At 46.7% G+C, this 17,768-nt stretch overlaps 2 protein-coding genes across 2 annotated transcripts; one reads left to right on the top strand and one right to left on the bottom strand.

Annotated features, from left to right (window-relative positions):
• The first annotated feature begins 3,071 nt into the window (after positions 1-3,071).
• Positions 3,072-14,758, top strand: JOSD1 (Josephin domain containing 1). Its single transcript, XM_016205283.2, has 5 exons — positions 3,072-3,123; positions 3,413-4,237; positions 11,303-11,431; positions 11,544-11,738; positions 12,350-14,758. Exons 2-5 carry the CDS (start codon positions 4,053-4,055, stop codon positions 12,447-12,449), a joined length of 609 nt encoding a protein of 202 aa, XP_016060769.1. The 5' UTR covers positions 3,072-3,123; positions 3,413-4,052; the 3' UTR covers positions 12,450-14,758.
• TOMM22 (translocase of outer mitochondrial membrane 22) lies at positions 14,587-16,591 on the bottom strand. The gene is made up of 4 exons (XM_016205282.2): positions 16,461-16,591; positions 16,077-16,195; positions 15,519-15,636; positions 14,587-15,280 (listed from the first exon to the last, which is right to left on the bottom strand). The coding sequence occupies exons 1-4, from the start codon at positions 16,575-16,577 to the stop codon at positions 15,206-15,208; spliced, it is 429 nt and encodes a 142-aa protein (XP_016060768.1). The 5' UTR covers positions 16,578-16,591; the 3' UTR covers positions 14,587-15,205.
• Between the last annotated feature and the right edge of the window lie 1,177 nt (positions 16,592-17,768).

Below are 17,768 nucleotides of genomic sequence, written 5' to 3'. Positions count from 1 at the left end.
ACTCAACTCTGCGACACCGGGCCGTCCCTAGAAGACCGAGGTCCGATCTGCTGGCAATCTCTAGGGAATTCTGATAGGTCCAGATCGATGCCTGGAATACTGTAGCAGCCAGAGCGAGGCAATTAATTAAAAGCTGACCTTAGGGAGAATTCTCCATTCACTGCCTCTGCGGAGAGAGCCAATACAGGACCAGAAAGAAGCAACAAGCTGAAATAGAAGCCAGAAGCACCTGTTAAATAGACCCAAAACAGTCACTGTGGTAAGCCCCACCAACACTCAATACCTAACTTAATTGCAGTTTCATTCTCTCCCAGGACTGGAATTTTAAATCAATCAATCTGCAATTTCCTGATTGTGAGGTAAGCTGCCTGAAAAGACCCCTCTGCCTTCCCCCAAAGGAAGGTGACTTTACCTGAAATAATCCACTCTCTTAAACCGCCTTGGCCCACCCTCTTTCTGCCTATAAAAACCTTCCATTTTGTATAACTCCTTGGAGCTCCTTCTATTTACTAGATGGGTTGCTACTGCCCGATGCACGAATAATTTAATAAAGGCAATTAGATCTTCAAATTTATTCAGTTGAATTTTTGTTCTTTTACACACCTTACCACATTTATGAACTGGAGCTGAGATCTAGCTAGGGTCTTAAGGTAACTTCCTGTGGATAATTCTTTCCACGTCATCACTTGTGGAAAGCTCCAATCCAAAACAATCACAACAGTTTTATTATCTTGAATTCGTTTCAAAAACCTGAAAAGCTTGCCCTAGCTGGTTTGGCTCAGTGGTTAGCACGTCTGCCCTTGGACTGAAGGGCCTCAGGTTTAATTCTGTCCAGTTAAGGGTAGTACCTCGATTGCAGGCTCTCTCCCTGGCCTGGTCCAGGCCGTGCAGGAGGCAACCAATCCATGTGTGTGTCTCTCACATCAATGTTTCTCTCTCTCTCCCTTCTTCTCTCTCTGAAAAGCAAGGGATTACAAAAAAATTAAAAATCTGAAGAACTTGATGAAATTAGGAATTAGGCTACTCATCCCAGGTAGCAAGCAAGAAAGCAGCCATTTGAGAAGGTAACGTCAAGATTTAGGGTTTGGAATCACAGGATTTAGTGAACAAAAGGCAGGGTTCAAAATGGCTTTCAGTTTCAGGGATCTACCTGAAAGGAAAGAGGCAACCTCATCTTGTTCCTGTTTTCAAGTCTTATGTGTACAAACACCACAGCTGGGAACCCTGGACAAGTCATCCAACTCCAAATGTCTTGATAATAGTTACAATGTGTTTTTTTCTTCTTTACTGGCTAAATTGCTCACCACTATCCTATATATTTCTCTATGAGGCAGTGACAAAAACTAAAATCTTGATTTGTCAGAAGAGCCAGATATCAAGGCATTGTACTCTAGAACAATAATTGATATCTAATATTTTACTAGTAAACTGGCTTTTCCAAAAATTCAAATTCAGAATGTATTGACACATGATGGGATACTAAAAAGCATGCTCTTCTCATCATAGGGCTTTGTCCAGAATAAATATTCTCAGAGTAGGTGCTTCTTGAATAGAGAAGTCTAAAATCACATTCTATAAAGGAAATTCCCTACCCATCTTTACATCCTCTTTCTGAAGACAGGTTAAGAGCCTGGGTTCAAATCCTGGGTCCACTACTTACTATGTGACCTAGAGCAAGTTAATTAACCTGAGCATCACTTCTCTCCTCTAAAAAAAATAAAAATAAAAATAAAAAATGGCCCTGGTGGGTTTGGCTTAGTGATTAGAGAGTTGGACTGAGGACCGAAGGATCCCAGTTCGATTGCCGGCAAGGGCAAGTACCTCGGCTCAGGGCGTGTGCTAGAGGCAACCAATCCATGTTTCTCTTCTCTCTCTCTCCCTTCCACTCTGAAAAACAATGGGAAAAGTATCCTCCAGTGAGGATTAAAAGAAAAAGTGCCTACCTCCCACAATAGTTAGCAGTAAATAAGTCTATATTTGTGAAGCACTTAGAACAATGCTTGCAAGCCTCAATAACTAATCTGTAAATTTATCTGTAACCCTTAGCAGGCTTACAAGTTACAAAAATTTAAGGTAATTCAAAAGTCGAATGGATCAGCCCAGAGGACTCCAATCCACATAGTAGGTACTCAAGTATGAGTTAAGTGATAACTGTGTTGGGTGTCATGATGTTAAGAGTCCGGTTGAAGCAGGGTTAAAGAAGGGACGGAATTGAAAGCGTGATCTCTTACTGTTTTTCCAGCTTTCTGAACAAAAATCCAAAAGGAGGGCAGCTAAGGTGGATAGTGAATATTTGCTGATGCCTTCCACATGCCCTCGGGGTGGATGGGGGGGGATCCACGCGGGGCTGAGAGTTTGCCCTTCTGACGCACAAGGCTCTGAGACAGACTTCAAGGAAACCCCGAGAGGAAAGCTCCGCGGCAGCCACCGAGAGGGTGCGAGGACAGGCGTCTGTGTGCAGCGAACCGAAAAACGACACCGAGGAACTGAAATCAGACTCTTCGCTCTACTTGAAATGTGACTCAGCCTCTGCGCTCCTGGCGAGCGTGGCGGGGTCGGACCCACTAACCACGAGAATCCGCGCCGGACCGGGTCGGAAAGGGCGGTGCTTTGGCATCACCTGGACAACAGCACGCTAGACAAACCCCAAACCGCCGGCGCAGGGGTAGCGCCCGGCCAGAGTAAACCAGCCCCGAGCGGCAGCGGCAGCGGCAGGCGGGGTCACCGCCGGGCAGGGCGCCGACACGCGGGGGCGGGGCGGGGCTCCCGCAGACCGTCCACCGCAGCGCAGCCCGGGGTGGGCCAGAACGGAGAAACCCCGCACCAGCTTCATCCGCTGCCGCAGCCCGGCGCGCGGAGGCCCTCTGGCCCCGGCACCAACCGGGACCCCGACGCTACTGGAACCCAGCGACCAGGCGCGGCTCCCGGGCCCCACCGCCGGCGCCGTTGACGTCAAGGCTGACCCCAGACGCGACGCCGCGGCGGGGCGGGACTGGGGCGGCGCGGGAGGGCGTTTCCGGAGCACGCGCTGGGCGTGGGCCGCTGACGTTGGGCTCAGGTGCGCGCGCTGGCCCGAGCGCGGCCCAGGTGGTGGCCCGCGGTTCTAGCTGGCGGTCCGCAGCGGTGAGGGGTGATCCGCGGCGCGGACGCGAGTGGGCGCGGGGGCCGGGATTAGGGGAGCGACCCTCGGCCCCCCTCGGCTTGCACTCACGTGACCGGAGGGGAGATTTGGGTGGGAGCCGCGAGACGAGTGGGCCCCCGAGGGCGAGGAGAATTGTTGGGCCCCACCCCTCGCGGGTCGGCCCGTCCCAGCGCAGGACCTTCCCTCGGGCTGGGGCTGGACCCGCCGCGCCACTTCCCCGGCCTGCCGGGTCCTTCGCGGCGGAGCTGACCCGGGTTGTCTCCCCCACAGGGCCGAGGCGAGAAGGTGAGAGTCCGCGCTTTCCGAGGGAGCCGCGCCCGCCTCGGCTCGCGCCCCGCGGGGCCCCACCGCACCGGAGGCGATGGCGAGCCGCCTCGGAGGCCCCGGCGCTGCCCGCGATCCCACGCTGGCCGGCTCTCGCTAGCTGCTCGAATTCTGCGTTTTATCCACCACCTAGGCCTTGTCTCCCGAGTCAGTGGCGTTGTGGTTCGAAAGAAATGGAAGAAAAGGAGCGATGTGACCGATTCCGTTCGGTCTTCCTGCATTGAGGCCTGGTTGGCTTTTGCAGAGAGGAAAATACAGCAAGAAAATCGTGGGGGGTTTTTCGAGGGGGGCGGGTGGGGAGGGCGGGAGAAGGGAACAAGGTCTTAGGTTTTATATGATTTTTTAAAATTCTGCACTTTTGACAGTGGTGGCGAAATACACTAATCCAAAAGTTATTTTTCTATTGAGAAGAGGTGGATTGTTTTTCCTTTTGATTCCAATCTTTTCTCCCCGTGACAAAGCATAAATCATGGACACCAGAAAATAAGGTGGACCTCAGGAATCCTGAAGACTCAGAAGCTTACATTCCTCCTCAGGAGGGAAGGGTGGGTGTTTTTATTCCTCTCTGGAACCCAAAACGAAAAACATGAGTTGCGTGCCATGGAAAGGAGACAAGGCCAAATCTGAATCATTGGAGCTGCCCCAGGCAGCACCCCCACAAATCTACCATGAGAAACAGCGCAGGGAGCTTTGTGCCCTGCACGCCCTCAATAACGTCTTCCAGGACAGCAGTGCGTTCACCCGGGAAACGCTGCAGGAGATTTTCCAGAGGTAGGGGACTCCTTCTTCTTGGCTTGTTGATACTTTTTGCTATTTCTGAATTCTGTGGGTGGGATAATGTCTCAGCACCATACACCTTCAAACCAAGAGGTGTTATCAGCTAGATGCTGTTAGCAGGTATAAGGGACACAATTGGAAAGGTAATCACTACCTTTTATTGAGCACTTATGGGCTAGGCACAGTGGTAAGAGCATCAGTGGTGTCATCTCAGCAATGCCATGGAGTACGTGTTGTTATTTCCACTTCATAGAGACAGAGTTCAGTAATTTGCCCAGGTAACATAACAAGAGATGGAGCCAAGTTTGAATTCATGTTGTGTCTGTGCTGTTGACCACTATGCCATAATGCCTCTCAAGTCCTGCCCCCAAGGAGTTTACAGTCTAGAAGGGGACAAGATAAGTACATACTCAGTCATCTGTCATCGTAGGTGGAATGTTGTGGGTACACAGAAAGGTATATACACGGTACTCAGCCTTTCTACGAGGCCACGTGCTGGCTTTTGTGCTTTTCATACAGTATTTTGTGTAGCCCTGCCAACAGTGTTTTACTGTGTCTATTTTGCTGATGGAGAGACAGGCAGAAAGGTCAGGTAATTTGTCCAGATAGCTTCTAAGTAGGAAAGCTGTGATGGGAAGCTCACTCTTGATCCCTTCCCTTTTCTACTTCATTCTAGATACCCTTTCTTATCCACTCACCAAATGCTACCTGACCGGTTGATAGAAGTTCAGCTTTTCTCTCTCTGCTTTGATGTTTGAAAATTCTTTTATCAAAGGGTTTGAGAATTAGTTCTGCAGGAACTAATTCTCTTCAGGAAATGGGGCCCTGGCAGGTGAGATCATTTGTCTCAGATCACCGGGTCATGTCAGCACGTCTGCAGTCCATAGTGACTTTGGCAGGAAGCCTGTCTGATTGCTCCAGCTAGAAAGTGTTAGGCCTGCTCAGTTCTCAGTGCAGAAAAAGCTGATGAATTCTTCAAGTAGAGCATATTGGCAGTTTCAGAAGACTCTTTCTGACTCCCTTCACTCAGAGATGAAAGTATTGCCCCAGAAGGACCTGAATTACAGCTGGAAACAACCTATTTGGGGTGATTTGTGAAGCTGTAGGTATGGACTATTTACACTGAAAGAACCATAGTCCTCTCTTAAAAGAATGTTAATCCCAGTGTGCTGACAAAATTATAATGAGGGTAATTATTTTGCACTGCCAATAATAACCATAGTTATGACTTAGCAGGGCAAATCTGTCATTTGCATTATGGCCATTATATGGCAAGTAGGATAAACTCTCTTCAGAAATTGCACCCTGGGAGGTGAGATAATTTGTCTCAGATCACCAGGTCATGTAATTGAAAGGAGTAGAAAGGAGGCCAATCCATTAGTCTGCTTCCTTTTGACCAGCCATTAATATTTCTTCTAAATTGGATATTTGCAATTTATTTCCAACCTAAGGCTAGGAAGAAGGAAAGGACTCATTGTGAGTAGTTGAATGTGCTTGGTACTTGGTAACATCTAGCAGTCTTGCAACAACCTTATCAGTAGTGATCCAAGGAAGCTAGGATTCAGTTTAAGCAATTTGCTCAATTTCACTCACTAGTAATTTAAACAGTCAATTCTGTGTGTTCATTCAGAATTGTTTCACTTCTGTAAATTTGGCCCCTGAGCTGACATGATGACGTTCACCAACACACATGAACAGTCACTCTGTGCAAAGCACTGTTTCCTTGTGTTAACTCATTCCTCACACTGATTTTAAAAGGTAGAATCTGTTATTTGCCATTTTTCCGGATGAGGAAATCATGGCACAGAGTTATTAATGGCAGGATTTGGACCAAGCTTTGTGACTCCAGGGCCTGCCCTCCTAACTGCTCTGTCGCTTCCTGAGTATTGGAAAGGCATGTTCATCCTGCTAGTGAGTTGGGTCTGGGTCTGAAGATGTGGACTGAGTGTAAGCTCTTTGTGAATAATAGTGGGGCTTTTTCAGCTTTGCTTTCCCTGAATGAAACAATGCTATGGTCCACCTTAAAGTAATAGCAAATCAGTACACAAAGAGAATATACTCTGTCCCCACTCCAAGGTCGAAATTCTGTATAGAATATTTTATATGGGAAGATTCTGTGTGGATGAATAGAAACAAAAGAAGCATGAAAGGGATCAAAGGAAAAAGCAAAGGAGAAGAGGTGAGAGAGAGAAAATGGAATTTTTTAAACATTTACTGGCTGCCTGCAGTGTGCCAGGCACTGCTAGGCACTGTAGAGAAAACAAGTTGAAATGGACTCAACCGCCGCAAGTACATCTCAGAGATACACTGACCAGGCCTTGACAGATTCAAGTAAAGTTGGACCCACGGGATTCAGAACAATCGAAAAGGAAAATACGATTTGGGTCCTAACAGAAAGAACAGTAATGTTGGCAGGTTTAACTAGATAATTTCAAATTCCCAGATCCTGAAGTTTTATGCTTTTTTGAAGATAAGGCTAATAAGTAGAAATGGGGAAAAATTTTATTAATGCCATTTGTTGAGAGGAAGTTGATCCTAGCAGTTTAATTTTAGCCCAATGAAAGAGAAATACAAAAGCAGGGTGGAGTTTCAATACAGTTGTGCATATGAGGTGACTCATGTTTGGAATAGAAATGAATAGGAACTGAGAAAGAACTAAGCTAATGACTTGGCAGCAACATGGGAACCGGGAAGACAGGAGTCAGGTGTGTGACAGGCTCCATCCAGGATTTGAAGATAGTGGTAAAGTCCACAGTGATAGCAAAAAGAGGCTTGAAAAGGGTCTGTTTCCAACATGTGAAATTAGAGAAAAGATAGAAATAGGGCAAGTGTCATCAGTGTGCATGTGGATAGATGTGGATATTTGATCTCATATATTTTATTATGTGTCTGCGCTTTGAAAAGAAAGGACTCAGAAGTTAAATGACGTGGAAGCGGCTTTGCAAGGTAGTTTTGAAAACCCTCAGGTCTCAAACATTTGGTCATTGAACATTTTTCAGTGATCAGATGTTCTTGCAGCTAGGTATGTATTTCTCTCCCAAATATAATAGCTGATGAGAACTAACTTGGTATTAGGGAAAAAATCTAATGCAAGCTGGAAGGGACAAAGATTGTAGATATTGGTGAACAACCAGCATTCTCTACCATAGAGGGGAAGTCCTCCTGCCTCCCTATTAAATGGTCCTTGAGCTGGTGGAAGGAGCCACATTTAAAGGTATGGTGGTTGTGCCCTGACCTCTGTGGCTCAGTTGGAGCTTCGTCCCATATACCAGAGGTGGTGGGTCCAGTTCCAAGTCAGGGCACATCCCAGGTTGCGGGTTGCATCCCTGGTTGAGGCACATATGGCAGACAACCAATTGATGTTTCTCTCTTGTTCTCTCTTCCCTCTCCTTCCCTCCCCTACTCCCTCAGGTCAATTAAAAAAAAAAATTTAAAGGTATGGTGGTTGTAAATTGAGAAAAGGTGTTGTTGAATGTTAACCTCTAGAGATTTGAATTATCTCATCCAAGGGCCAGACAAATATCACCATCACCATCGTAGCCAACATCTACTACAGAGCACTCCTGCATGTCTGGCCCTATGATCTGTGCTTTATACTTAATTTTAAGACATCAGGAAGTTCTGAGCCATATTTTTTAATGTTACATCTCTTCAGACCTGATAAAAATGAAAATAATTACAGGAGAAAAGGAATATGGATGAATATCTCCACATCTCCTTTTCATTAAAATCTGAATGCATCGGGCCCTAGCCGGTTTTGCTCAGTGGTTAGTGCATCGGCCCACAGACTGAAGGGTTCCGGGTTCGATTCCAGTCAAGGGCACACACCTTGGTTGCAGATTCAATGCCGGTCCAGGCCAGTGCAGGAAGCAACCAATAGACGTGTCTCTCTCACATTGATGTTTCTCTCCTCTCTCTCTCTCCCTCTCCCCCCCCCTTCCTCCCTCCCACTGTCTCTGAAAAGCAATGGGAAAAATATCCTCGGGTGAGGATTAAAAAAACAAAATCCATACCCATCAGCATAGTCAGACACAGGGGCACCCACGAGAGGGCCTGGAACTTCACTGAGGTGTGAGACCTGGACTAGAGCCTATCTTCTCACTTGGAGATCACTTCAGATCCCATGGTTCTAACCTCTGGCTGTGACAATGAGAAACCTGCTTTGTGGTTCAGAATTTCTAATAAAATCATTAAGAGAATCAGTCCTGAACAGGAGTTTGCCAGGAAGTCTCAAGAAAACAATCCATTGGAACATAACAGGATCCCATGGAATTCAGTGGGACCACTGTATCGAAATATCCAGACTATTCAGTGCACCTTAGCTCTGTTCAGAGTTAGGAGGTTGAATCCTAACTCTGAAACCATTGGTGGTTTCAATCCTAGCTCTTATATAACAGAGTGAAATGATGCCTTGGTGAATGTGGCAGGAACATACAGGTGAATTGGAGAAAGGAGAGTTTGAAAGCAAGGACATCAGTTTAGGAACCTGTTTAAAAGTCCAGGCGTGGGGTGAGGGGCCTCCAGTTAGGGGAGAGGGAGAGCAGACAGGAAAGGATTTGTATCTGAGAAGATGTAGGCCAGAAGAGGCCCTGGGTACACTAGTCTTATAGGGTGCACCTGCAAAAAAAAGGTTGGTGTGGTCAAACATGTTTGGGGACCGAAAGATAAACCCTGTCTCCTCAAGACTCAAGGTGAATATCAGCGTATTAGGGGTTCCAGGAATTCTTGCAGGAAACCTGTTTTCTTGATTTCTTCAGCCATTGTGTTGAATGTTTTCTGTGATCCTCTGGGAACACACTTGGGAAGGCGTGGCTCTAAGGTTTGAGTCCAAGAGGGACTTAGGTGGTGAAAGAGAGGGAAGACTCAGCAGTTTCTTTGTTGGAGCCTTCTTGCATCTACTGGCTGGAGACTTCACTGAAAGTAATGAGAAGCTATTGAAAAACTGATGAAGGGAAAGGAACTGGATGTATCTTGAGCTAGGCTTTCTTTTGCGGCTTTTGCATTTAATACAAGTGCCCAAGAATCCACTGAGAGGCTTTGTCCTGTTAACCTACATTTCAAGCCCATGCCCCAGGGACTGCTGGCCTTTTTCCTCTTATCAACCTGCCGCCAGCACCACTCTGAACTTGGGTCCTTGCTATAAGACAGGCACAACTTTGGATTCTAACATATCTGAGTTTGACTCCTAGTTCTGTCACTTGAAAGATAAGAGATCAGGGACAAGTCAATTCAAACTTCAGTTTTTTAAACATAAACATAATTCATAGCCTCATAGACTTATTGTGGGGATTAAATTAGATACATATGAAAACATGTCATGGGCTTGACACAGAAGTTCCAATAAATGGTAGTTATTGTTACAGAGAAAACAAATTTTGGTTGCAGAGTGGAGTTTAGTGTCTTCAGATACTCTTTATTAGCTCTAGAGACAAGCACATCAGCTCTTCTCATTTTAAAGTCCACTTCTATTTTCAGGAAAAGAGGGTAACAAAATAAATAGAGAACATTTCAGCAACTCTCCAGCACCTATCATGTGCCAGGCGCTCTTTGGGCCCTGGTGATGTAGCGTTCACAGGATAGAGAAGTCTCCTGCAGCCCCTGCTGTCACTCTAGTGTGGGAAAACAGACAAATGAGAAAACGTGTCCCATAGTAACAAGGGCTGTAATTCAATTAAAGCAGGTGGATATAAGAGGAAGTGACTGGGAGAAACCTAAGGTTGGATGGTCAGAAAAGGCCTCTAAGGCAATAATACTTGAGACTCAAATAATGAGGAGCAGACCAAGTGACGATCTAGGGGAAGAGTATCCCGGACAGTGGCGACCGTGGGTGAGTACACAGGCCCTCAGTGTTCAAGTAGCAGAGGTCTGTGTGGTAAGAGGCGCGATGAGGTCAGCAGGATCCTGAGGGCTTTGCAGGCCAGAGGAAGTAGTGTAGATTGTATTTAGTATTTTGGGAGCCACAAGAGGATTTAAGCAGTGGCAGGAGTATGTTTTATTTTGAAAAATTAAATTATGTTTGCTGGGTATAGAGAAGTTTTTTACTTCTTATATAAGATTTCTTAAGTTTTTAGAATTGACCTAAAGTCTAGCTTCTCTTCGGGAGATGGCATTTAGCAGCCTGCTGGATATTTCCACTTTCATTCCACCTCCCCTTCCTCCACACATACCCTTGCCTTCAAGATGACCTTTCCACAGGTCCTGAAAGCAAAGTAATAGGATTGGAAATGCCTTCAGAACTGACCTTGCCTTGAGATGGAGGAGTGGCTAAGAGCCTGGCCAGAAATGGCTTTAAGCTGGGTGAGCAAACCAGACTGCACACTGAGTTGTTTGGCACAAACATTTTTTCCAATTGATTCTTTGTGATTTAATTTTTTTTTTTAATTCTTATTTAAGAATTTTACACATACACATGTATATTTGGAATGCTTTACATGGGTCATGCATTCCAGTTTAATATAAGGCCTTACTTTTTATTGCTTTAAATCTCGCCCCAGTTCATACATTTATGTGACCTGCCTGGGCCCCTATAGGCCTTTGAGTATTAAATGATTAATGTTTATCATGTGTGCAAGCCTTAAATGGGAAGCATTTATACTGTAAAAGAAAACACCAAAAAACCCCCACAAGAGTAACAAATACTACCCATGCAAATGAAAATATCAAATGCTATTTTCCATTGTTAAAAAAAAAAAAAAGGCTTTATCAGGGCAGAAAAGTCAGCAAGGAAAAAGATGGCAGAAATGAGTGGGCTGGGGATTTCATAAATAGATTCCTTCATGGAACTTTCTGTCCATTGACTTCACTGTAGGCACACTTTCTAAATGACAGGTGAATAATTCATCACTACTGAATTATTATTTTGCATAAAAAGAGAGGTAATCCCTGGACAGTAGGAGCCCAGACTACAAAATACTTTGTTGAGAGTTGGTTAGTTTACTTGAATGGGGTAAACAAGCTTCGGGGGGACAAGGGCCTAAAGTGCTATTCTGTCTCTGGTAGCAAAGGCTGAGGAGGTGTTAGGCAGATCAACAAGTCTCAGCCCTCCTTTCACATCTGTAGGTTGTCGCCGAACACCATGGTGACCCCCCACAAGAAGAGCATGCTTGGAAATGGGAACTACGATGTGAACGTCATTATGGCAGCACTTCAGACCAAAGGCTATGAAGCTGTTTGGTGGGACAAGCGCAGGTAATCTGGACCAGGCTCCACCTGATGAGAACTGTCACTCAGGGATGAGTGGGGAGGGAGGTGGCCAGTTGTGGTGTGACAGCCAGGGAAACTGACACTTTCTCTTTTGCAGGGATGTCAGTGCCATTGCTCTCACTAATGTCATGGGCTTCATCATGAATCTGCCCTCCAGCCTGTGCTGGGGTCCACTGAAGTTGCCTCTCAAAAGGCAGCACTGGATCTGTGTTCGAGAGGTGGGCGGTGCCTACTACAACCTAGACTCCAAACTGAAGATGCCCGAGTGGATTGGAGGCGAGAGCGAGCTCAGGTGCCTGTGGTCGCTAATGTACTGTGTGGGCTTCTTCATGCTCATCTTTGATTATTTGACAAAGGAAATGAAATTCCTAGCTCCTTGGACCTCTCCTTGCCTTATTTAGAATCACAAGGTCTCAGACTTATAAGACCTGAATCTTTAATGGCTCATAAAGTTCCCAAACCTGGGATACTGGCCTTCTGGTCTGGTGGGACTGGCATTGTAATATTTATCTACACTTAGACAACTGTGACAGTTCAGCTGCCAGTTTAGAGAAAGGAAGACATTCAGGGCAGAGAAGACTAAACTTCTCTTGAACCAATTGTTTTTTTAAAAACAACTAGAAGCCCTTTACTTTAGAGTACTTTGGACTAGCTCTGTTTGTCACAGAACTAGCTCCATTTGGCAATAATATGATCAGCAGCAGAAATTCAGATTGGAAATCCTAACTGGACAGATTGAGAGGTATACCAAAGGTGCGACCCTCCAAGAACAGGTCACTACAAGAGTGTTTTTTAGGATTGCCACGGGTATAAATAATGAGGTTCCTGGTGATCATGTGGCCCCAAGACTGGAAATGGCTATTTTAACAGCACTTTGTTCTCTTTCATCTTTTTTCCTCATAGGAAATTTCTAAAACATCACCTGCGAGGAAAGAACTGTGAACTCCTGCTGGTGGTACCAGAAGAGGTGGAGGCCCATCAGAGTTGGAGGGCTGATGTGTAACAGTTGCCCAGCCTTCCCTCACCTTGACCCCCTAAATCCTCTGTGATGTGCTGTGGCCTACACAGTGGGTCTGCCCTTGCCCCTTCCCCAAACATCTCATCGGGTTTTCCCCTCAAACTTGACAGTGTGCAATAGGCCAGATGTGTGAAATGTTACAAGAACCAGCCAGCGTTACTTGTTCCTGGAAGAGGAAGGTAGGAGCTCTGTGCTTAGGGCAGGCAATGGAAGACACTTGTTTTATTTGAAGAGAGGAGGAAAAAAGTGGGTCCTCACTTATTTTTCCCTTTCCTCTGAGGACTTGACAGAGGCTCTGCTGGAGTCCACTGCTGCTCTGACTTACCTGGAGATGCTGCCTCCATTTCCCCTTTCCTGGCAACTAGTGGGTCTGAAGACACAGTACATGCAAAGCCTTTGTGACAAGTTTGAAGGACCCAGAGCAAAAGGGCCTCAGGAAACCATCTCAAAAACCCCAGCAGCACTACAGCATGCCGTCTCCAGCCCTAAATGCCACCCCTTACCCTATTTTTAGAGGTGGTTTATGGCTATCCTTGGAGTTTCATAATGAAAGTTCTCTAATATTAATTTCATACTGAGTGATTGAATCCTGCAACATTCTAACATGACAGGGTGAGCTAGATACCTAAGAGGACATGGCCAAAGCCAGGAGGGCATGGGCAACCTGTCCGCCTCACTCCAGCACTGTCCCTGCCACTTCATTACACTAATTTAGGAGGCTCTGGGGCACAAGATAAGAAAAAAGGCAGTTTTCCCACTCCGGCAAAATCAGGAAAAAATAAGCCTGCCTCCAACAATCAAGTTCCACTAGTTTAAGACAGAGTTGGGTGAGGAAAGTATTATGGCGAGAACAGCTGGAATCAGAATTCCTAGGCTGGAAGTCACTATAGTGACAAGCAGAGTCCTCAAGTTGCGTGGTCATCTTTCTGTAGTTCCCTTTACAAATCAACTGAGAATTGACTTGCCCCCTACCTCTTTAGTTGTAGGCCACTTTTCTCCTGTAACTTTGGAAAACAAGAGGAGGGAAAGTACGTGTCATGGCATACCATCTCCAAAGTGGTTGTGATTGCCTCAAGGCAGGTGGGCAGGCAGGGATGGCCTATCTAGCCCTTACAGATCAATGGTCTTGGCAGGCCTGAGAGCTGCTCCACTAGCCAGACTTCTCTCCAGCAGCAAAGCCAGCCTGGGGCTTGCATGTCAAACCTGAGCAAGTGAAAGGGGATGAAGCTGAGGCTTTCTCCTCCCCACTGTGACTGGAGTGCATGTTTACACCAGCACTTTTTCTGCACATTTAACTTCAATCCAACGAGGCCATTTTTTATGCTGAGTAACAGGCCACCAAGCGGCTACTGCGTTACACCGTCTAAGCAACTGACTGCAGTCTCTTTTGCACCATTTTCTACATCAGACCTGCTTGGCACCACAGACAGCTCTTTGTCCCTGCACAACGACATTCCAGCCACCACCAGCCAGAAGTTACAGCCAGCCTTGCCGACTGGTCCATTGGCACCGTCAGTGATAGATAGGAAGCCATTTCCCGGGAAAAGGAGAAAACTCCTCTCCAACCTGCTTGGGCCTGTACTAATGGCACTTCAGAGGAGTCCCCATGTTCTTGGAGTCCGTGAGTCAATGGGATATGCAAAGACGCTTAAACATTTCAGGGCTGGTTTCTCCGTTCATATCCAATTCTGGTGCTTAGGAACAGGGACCCATGCTGATGCCCAAGGGCAAAAAGCCCCATTCCCTTTAGGGAAGGGGGCAAGCCTGACCCTGATGCCCAGTAAGGGGCAACCCTAGGCTTTTTGTTTTTCTTGCTATACGCCCCCCCCCCCCCCCGTTTTTGTTGGCCTTGTGCTGGGTTTGTTTACAAAAGATGTATTTTGTTTAACCAAATATTAAAAACGGAAAACTCCGTACATAAATCTCATGTCTGCCTGAATCCTGTAATTATGTGCATAAAGAAAAAAGGTCAACTTGAGTATGATGCTACTTTAGAAGGAATTCACTAACATCACAAGTCATCTTCTGGCGATATACTGTGTTTTGTGGCTGTCCACGAATTTGTCCTTCTGAAATGATCTAAGCAGTTTCAAGGTGCGTATCAGAAGCACATGCATGACACTTTTGGCTGGAATAATTTTTAATGTTTAATTACAAAAGTGGGCACTGACTTTTTCCTCTTTTAGACACACACACAGGTCTAATAGCTAAAATGTGCAGAGGAAGTGAGCTCCTGCTCTGCCCTCCACAGTCCCCATCCTGTGGCTGAAGCTGCTGCCGACCTCTCTCTTTTCCAACATACATAGAAATTCACAGTGGCTACTTTTACACTACAGCTGTAATGCATTCTGTATTTCGTATAGTGTGCACATCAAAACAAAACTGTTGTTAATGGTCAGGGGTACATCCTTCCCAATGGCACCAGTTCCTACTCCACAGTGAGACACTGAGATCTTCCAGTCAGGAGTAATTTAGTGAAAGAAGTGGGATGGCCAGAGTTGGAGTAACCATCTGTACTGCTGCACTCCGGTATCAGAGTGAGGACAGAAGTAGTAAGTCAGGACAGCGTGGAGGGCACAGTTGCAAGTTGGGAATCTCTCCATGAGACAATGTGGTGAAGATTCTCCCAACCAGGTTTAAGTAGCTCAATGTGCCAAAGTTAAAAAAAAAATCAGCAGTTCAAACACTATTGAATTTTCAAACTTCTCCCACCAAGACAGGTCAAATATAGCAGTAACAAACTAGATCTTTCCAGGAAGTGAAGGTAGTGCCCCTGGCATTCCTCCTGACAGCCCTGTGTTAGGCCCTAGAAGAATCTGGAATAGAAAAGGAAAGATGTAAGGCATTATACAGATCCAGGGATATCATTTTAAATCCTACCTGATAGGGGACACACAAGGTCTACAAAAACAATGCTGACAGCACAATCAAGTAGGTAAAAGAACATGGGCCAGATCCCAATCCCTACCCACACATTAACTGTTGGTCTACCCAGGTGTTGGAGAAACAACCAAGTTGAGTCTCCACCACTGGCAAGAAGCCGAGTCAGCTCACCTGCCGCTGCTGCAGTTGCTGCTGTTGCTCCATTTGCAACTTCTCAGTCTCAAAGACGACAGGGAGAACCAGGATCATGAAGGAAGTTGTCCCAATCCACAAGGCTGCCCTGGAAAACCTGCAGAGAGCGGTGGCGAGCACGGTGAGGCAAAACCAGAGGGCTGCACCAACAGGAACCAAATTCCTCACGCTGCCTATGCCATGTTTATGACAGATGTACTCTACCTAACTCTTGCACCACGCTCCCACCAGAAACAGAAGGAGCAGTTCTGGTAGCTCTATCTAGTGACAGCAGTTTTAACCTTCTCCTTTGTTCTTACAATTAACACGTTATCTCACATCATCGGAAACGAGCCTAACAACGACCCTGCCCAACAAGAATCCCCCCTTACAGAAAAGGAAATTAAGACTAATAAAGGCTAAGGTACCAGAATTTCAAGGTCACTCAACGATCTCTAGGTAGCAGGCTGGCTTCCAACGAAGGTATGCTACTTCCAAAGCCCGTGTTCATTCATGGCATCTCAGGCACACCCCAATGTCTTTGCCCCTGTCTCTTACCTGTACATTTTTTGAGCCACAAAGAGGGAGAGATCAAAAGTGGCTCCGGCCGCGGACCGGATCCTCTCCGGAAACATCTCCGTCAGCCCCCAGAGTCTCTCCGACAGGGTCTCATCTGGCTGTGGTGGAAGAGGCCCAGGTCTTGGCCGAAGCAGCGGTAACCTCTCCCCGACGCCGGGGCATGCGGAACGCCCTGGAGCTAGGGCACCCTAGACCCAGTGGGGCCACTAACTCCGCCTCCCCGAAGAGACGCCTCCGCTCCGGCCTCTCCAGGCTCCATGACGCGCCTTTGCCCCGATCCCGCAGCACGCGGAGCCCACACCCCCGGGCGGCACGCTCCTGTTCGGACCCCGCTCCCCGCCTCGCCCTGCGGGGCCCCAGTACCTCGTCGTCGTCTTCCTCTTCCAGCTCCTCCTCAGTCTTCTCCGCATCGCCTTTAGGAAGCAATTCGTCAGGGGGCAGGGGAGCACCAGGACCTGCAGCAGCGACGGCGGCGGCCATGGCTGTATTGGGGGGGGGAGGGACACCGGAATCGGAAAAGAGGCGACGAGTGTAACGCAGAGAAAAGATAGAGCTGCCCTTCCGGGAGCCGGAGTCCGCAGGGCTCGGGGAGAGCGACGCCCTCTGGCCGGCGGTCGTCATCAGCCTTCAGCCAAGTCGGGAAGCGGCTGAGATTTCAGTGGAAATTAACACCGTGGAAACTTGCTAAAGCGCAGAGCCGGGGTGCTTCCGCAGTAATTCTGTGCCTTGGGTTTCGCGTGGGCCCAGAAACCTGCATTTTAACAAGCCTCCCAGGGATCGCCCTTAGAGAAACACTAATCCAGTTTCATTTACCTGCGTGGAGTGTTTGGTAGAAATAAAAGATTTGAAGGTTTGTTGGTCTTTTAGTAAAGCATCAAGTAAACAGACCCAATATACTAAAACAAAGGCAAAGGTTAATATTTAAGTAGCTGGCATTGTTTGTGTATTGAGGTACTATTATCCCTATCTTAGAGATGAAGAAATTGAGGCACAGTAAGGGTTGCTGTATTTCTGGAGGATAGATTCTGGAAGTTGATTTGCTGTCCAAAAGTATGAACACTGAAAATTTTGCTAGGTATTAGCTCATTGCCCTTGAAATTATATACTTTCACAATAGTGAATGAAAAGTGAATGTCCTTTTCCCCATACCCTCCCCAGAATTAGGTGTTATCCATATTTTAATTTTTGCCTATGATAGATGAAAATGCTTTTTATAATGTGCCCACAAGTTATTTAATACAAAGGTAACTTGATATACATATTTAGCCGACTGACCATGGTATCGGGTCTCAGGATTGCACCTTCCAAATCCTTACCTGATGCACCATGATGAAGCCAGGCGGTTTTGTCCTATGCTTACACGTTCTGGAGTAGGAGGGCTTGCACTTCCCCCAGCTATGCCCGTTTCATTCACCTATGGACAGGGCAGCTCCGACTACAAAAAGTTTTCATGTCACAAAGGGTGCCTACTGTATGATTGTTATATAAAGCTCAAAAACAGGCAAAACCTATCAATGGTGAGAAGGATCGTGATTACCTTTGAAGGGGAGAAGGGGGTAATATTTGGGAAGGGGTGGGAGTGACTTTTGGGGTGCTGCTGGTAAAGTTCATTTCTTGACCTGGGTGGTGTGGTACATGAGTGTGTTCATTTTGGACAACTCATCAGGCTGT

Source organism: Miniopterus natalensis, chromosome 2, assembly GCF_054644295.1.
Source record: "Miniopterus natalensis isolate mMinNat1 chromosome 2, mMinNat1.hap1, whole genome shotgun sequence".
Taxonomy (NCBI): Eukaryota; Metazoa; Chordata; class Mammalia; order Chiroptera; family Miniopteridae; genus Miniopterus; species Miniopterus natalensis.
Note: the sequence above shows the minus strand (reverse complement) of the source record. Positions and strands in the feature narration are given on the sequence as shown.

Bases quoted from the DNA above. Each gene is read 5' to 3' on its own strand.
- TOMM22 (XM_016205282.2), bottom strand. From the start codon at position 16,577: ATGGCCGCCGCCGTCGCTGCTGCAGGTCCTGGTGCTCCCCTGCCCCCT. The intron at 16,196-16,460 runs GTACTGGGGCCC...CTTCCACCACAG, and splicing joins AAGAGGAAGACGACGACGAG to CCAGATGAGACCCTGTCGGA. The intron at 15,281-15,518 runs GTGAGCTGACTC...TTTCTATTCCAG, and splicing joins AGCAACTGCAGCAGCGGCAG to ATTCTTCTAGGGCCTAACAC.
- JOSD1 (XM_016205283.2), top strand. From the start codon at position 4,053: ATGAGTTGCGTGCCATGGAAAGGAGACAAGGCCAAATCTGAATCATTG. The intron at 11,432-11,543 runs GTAATCTGGACC...TCTCTTTTGCAG, and splicing joins GTTTGGTGGGACAAGCGCAG to GGATGTCAGTGCCATTGCTC. The intron at 11,739-12,349 runs GTGCCTGTGGTC...TTTTCCTCATAG, and splicing joins GGAGGCGAGAGCGAGCTCAG to GAAATTTCTAAAACATCACC.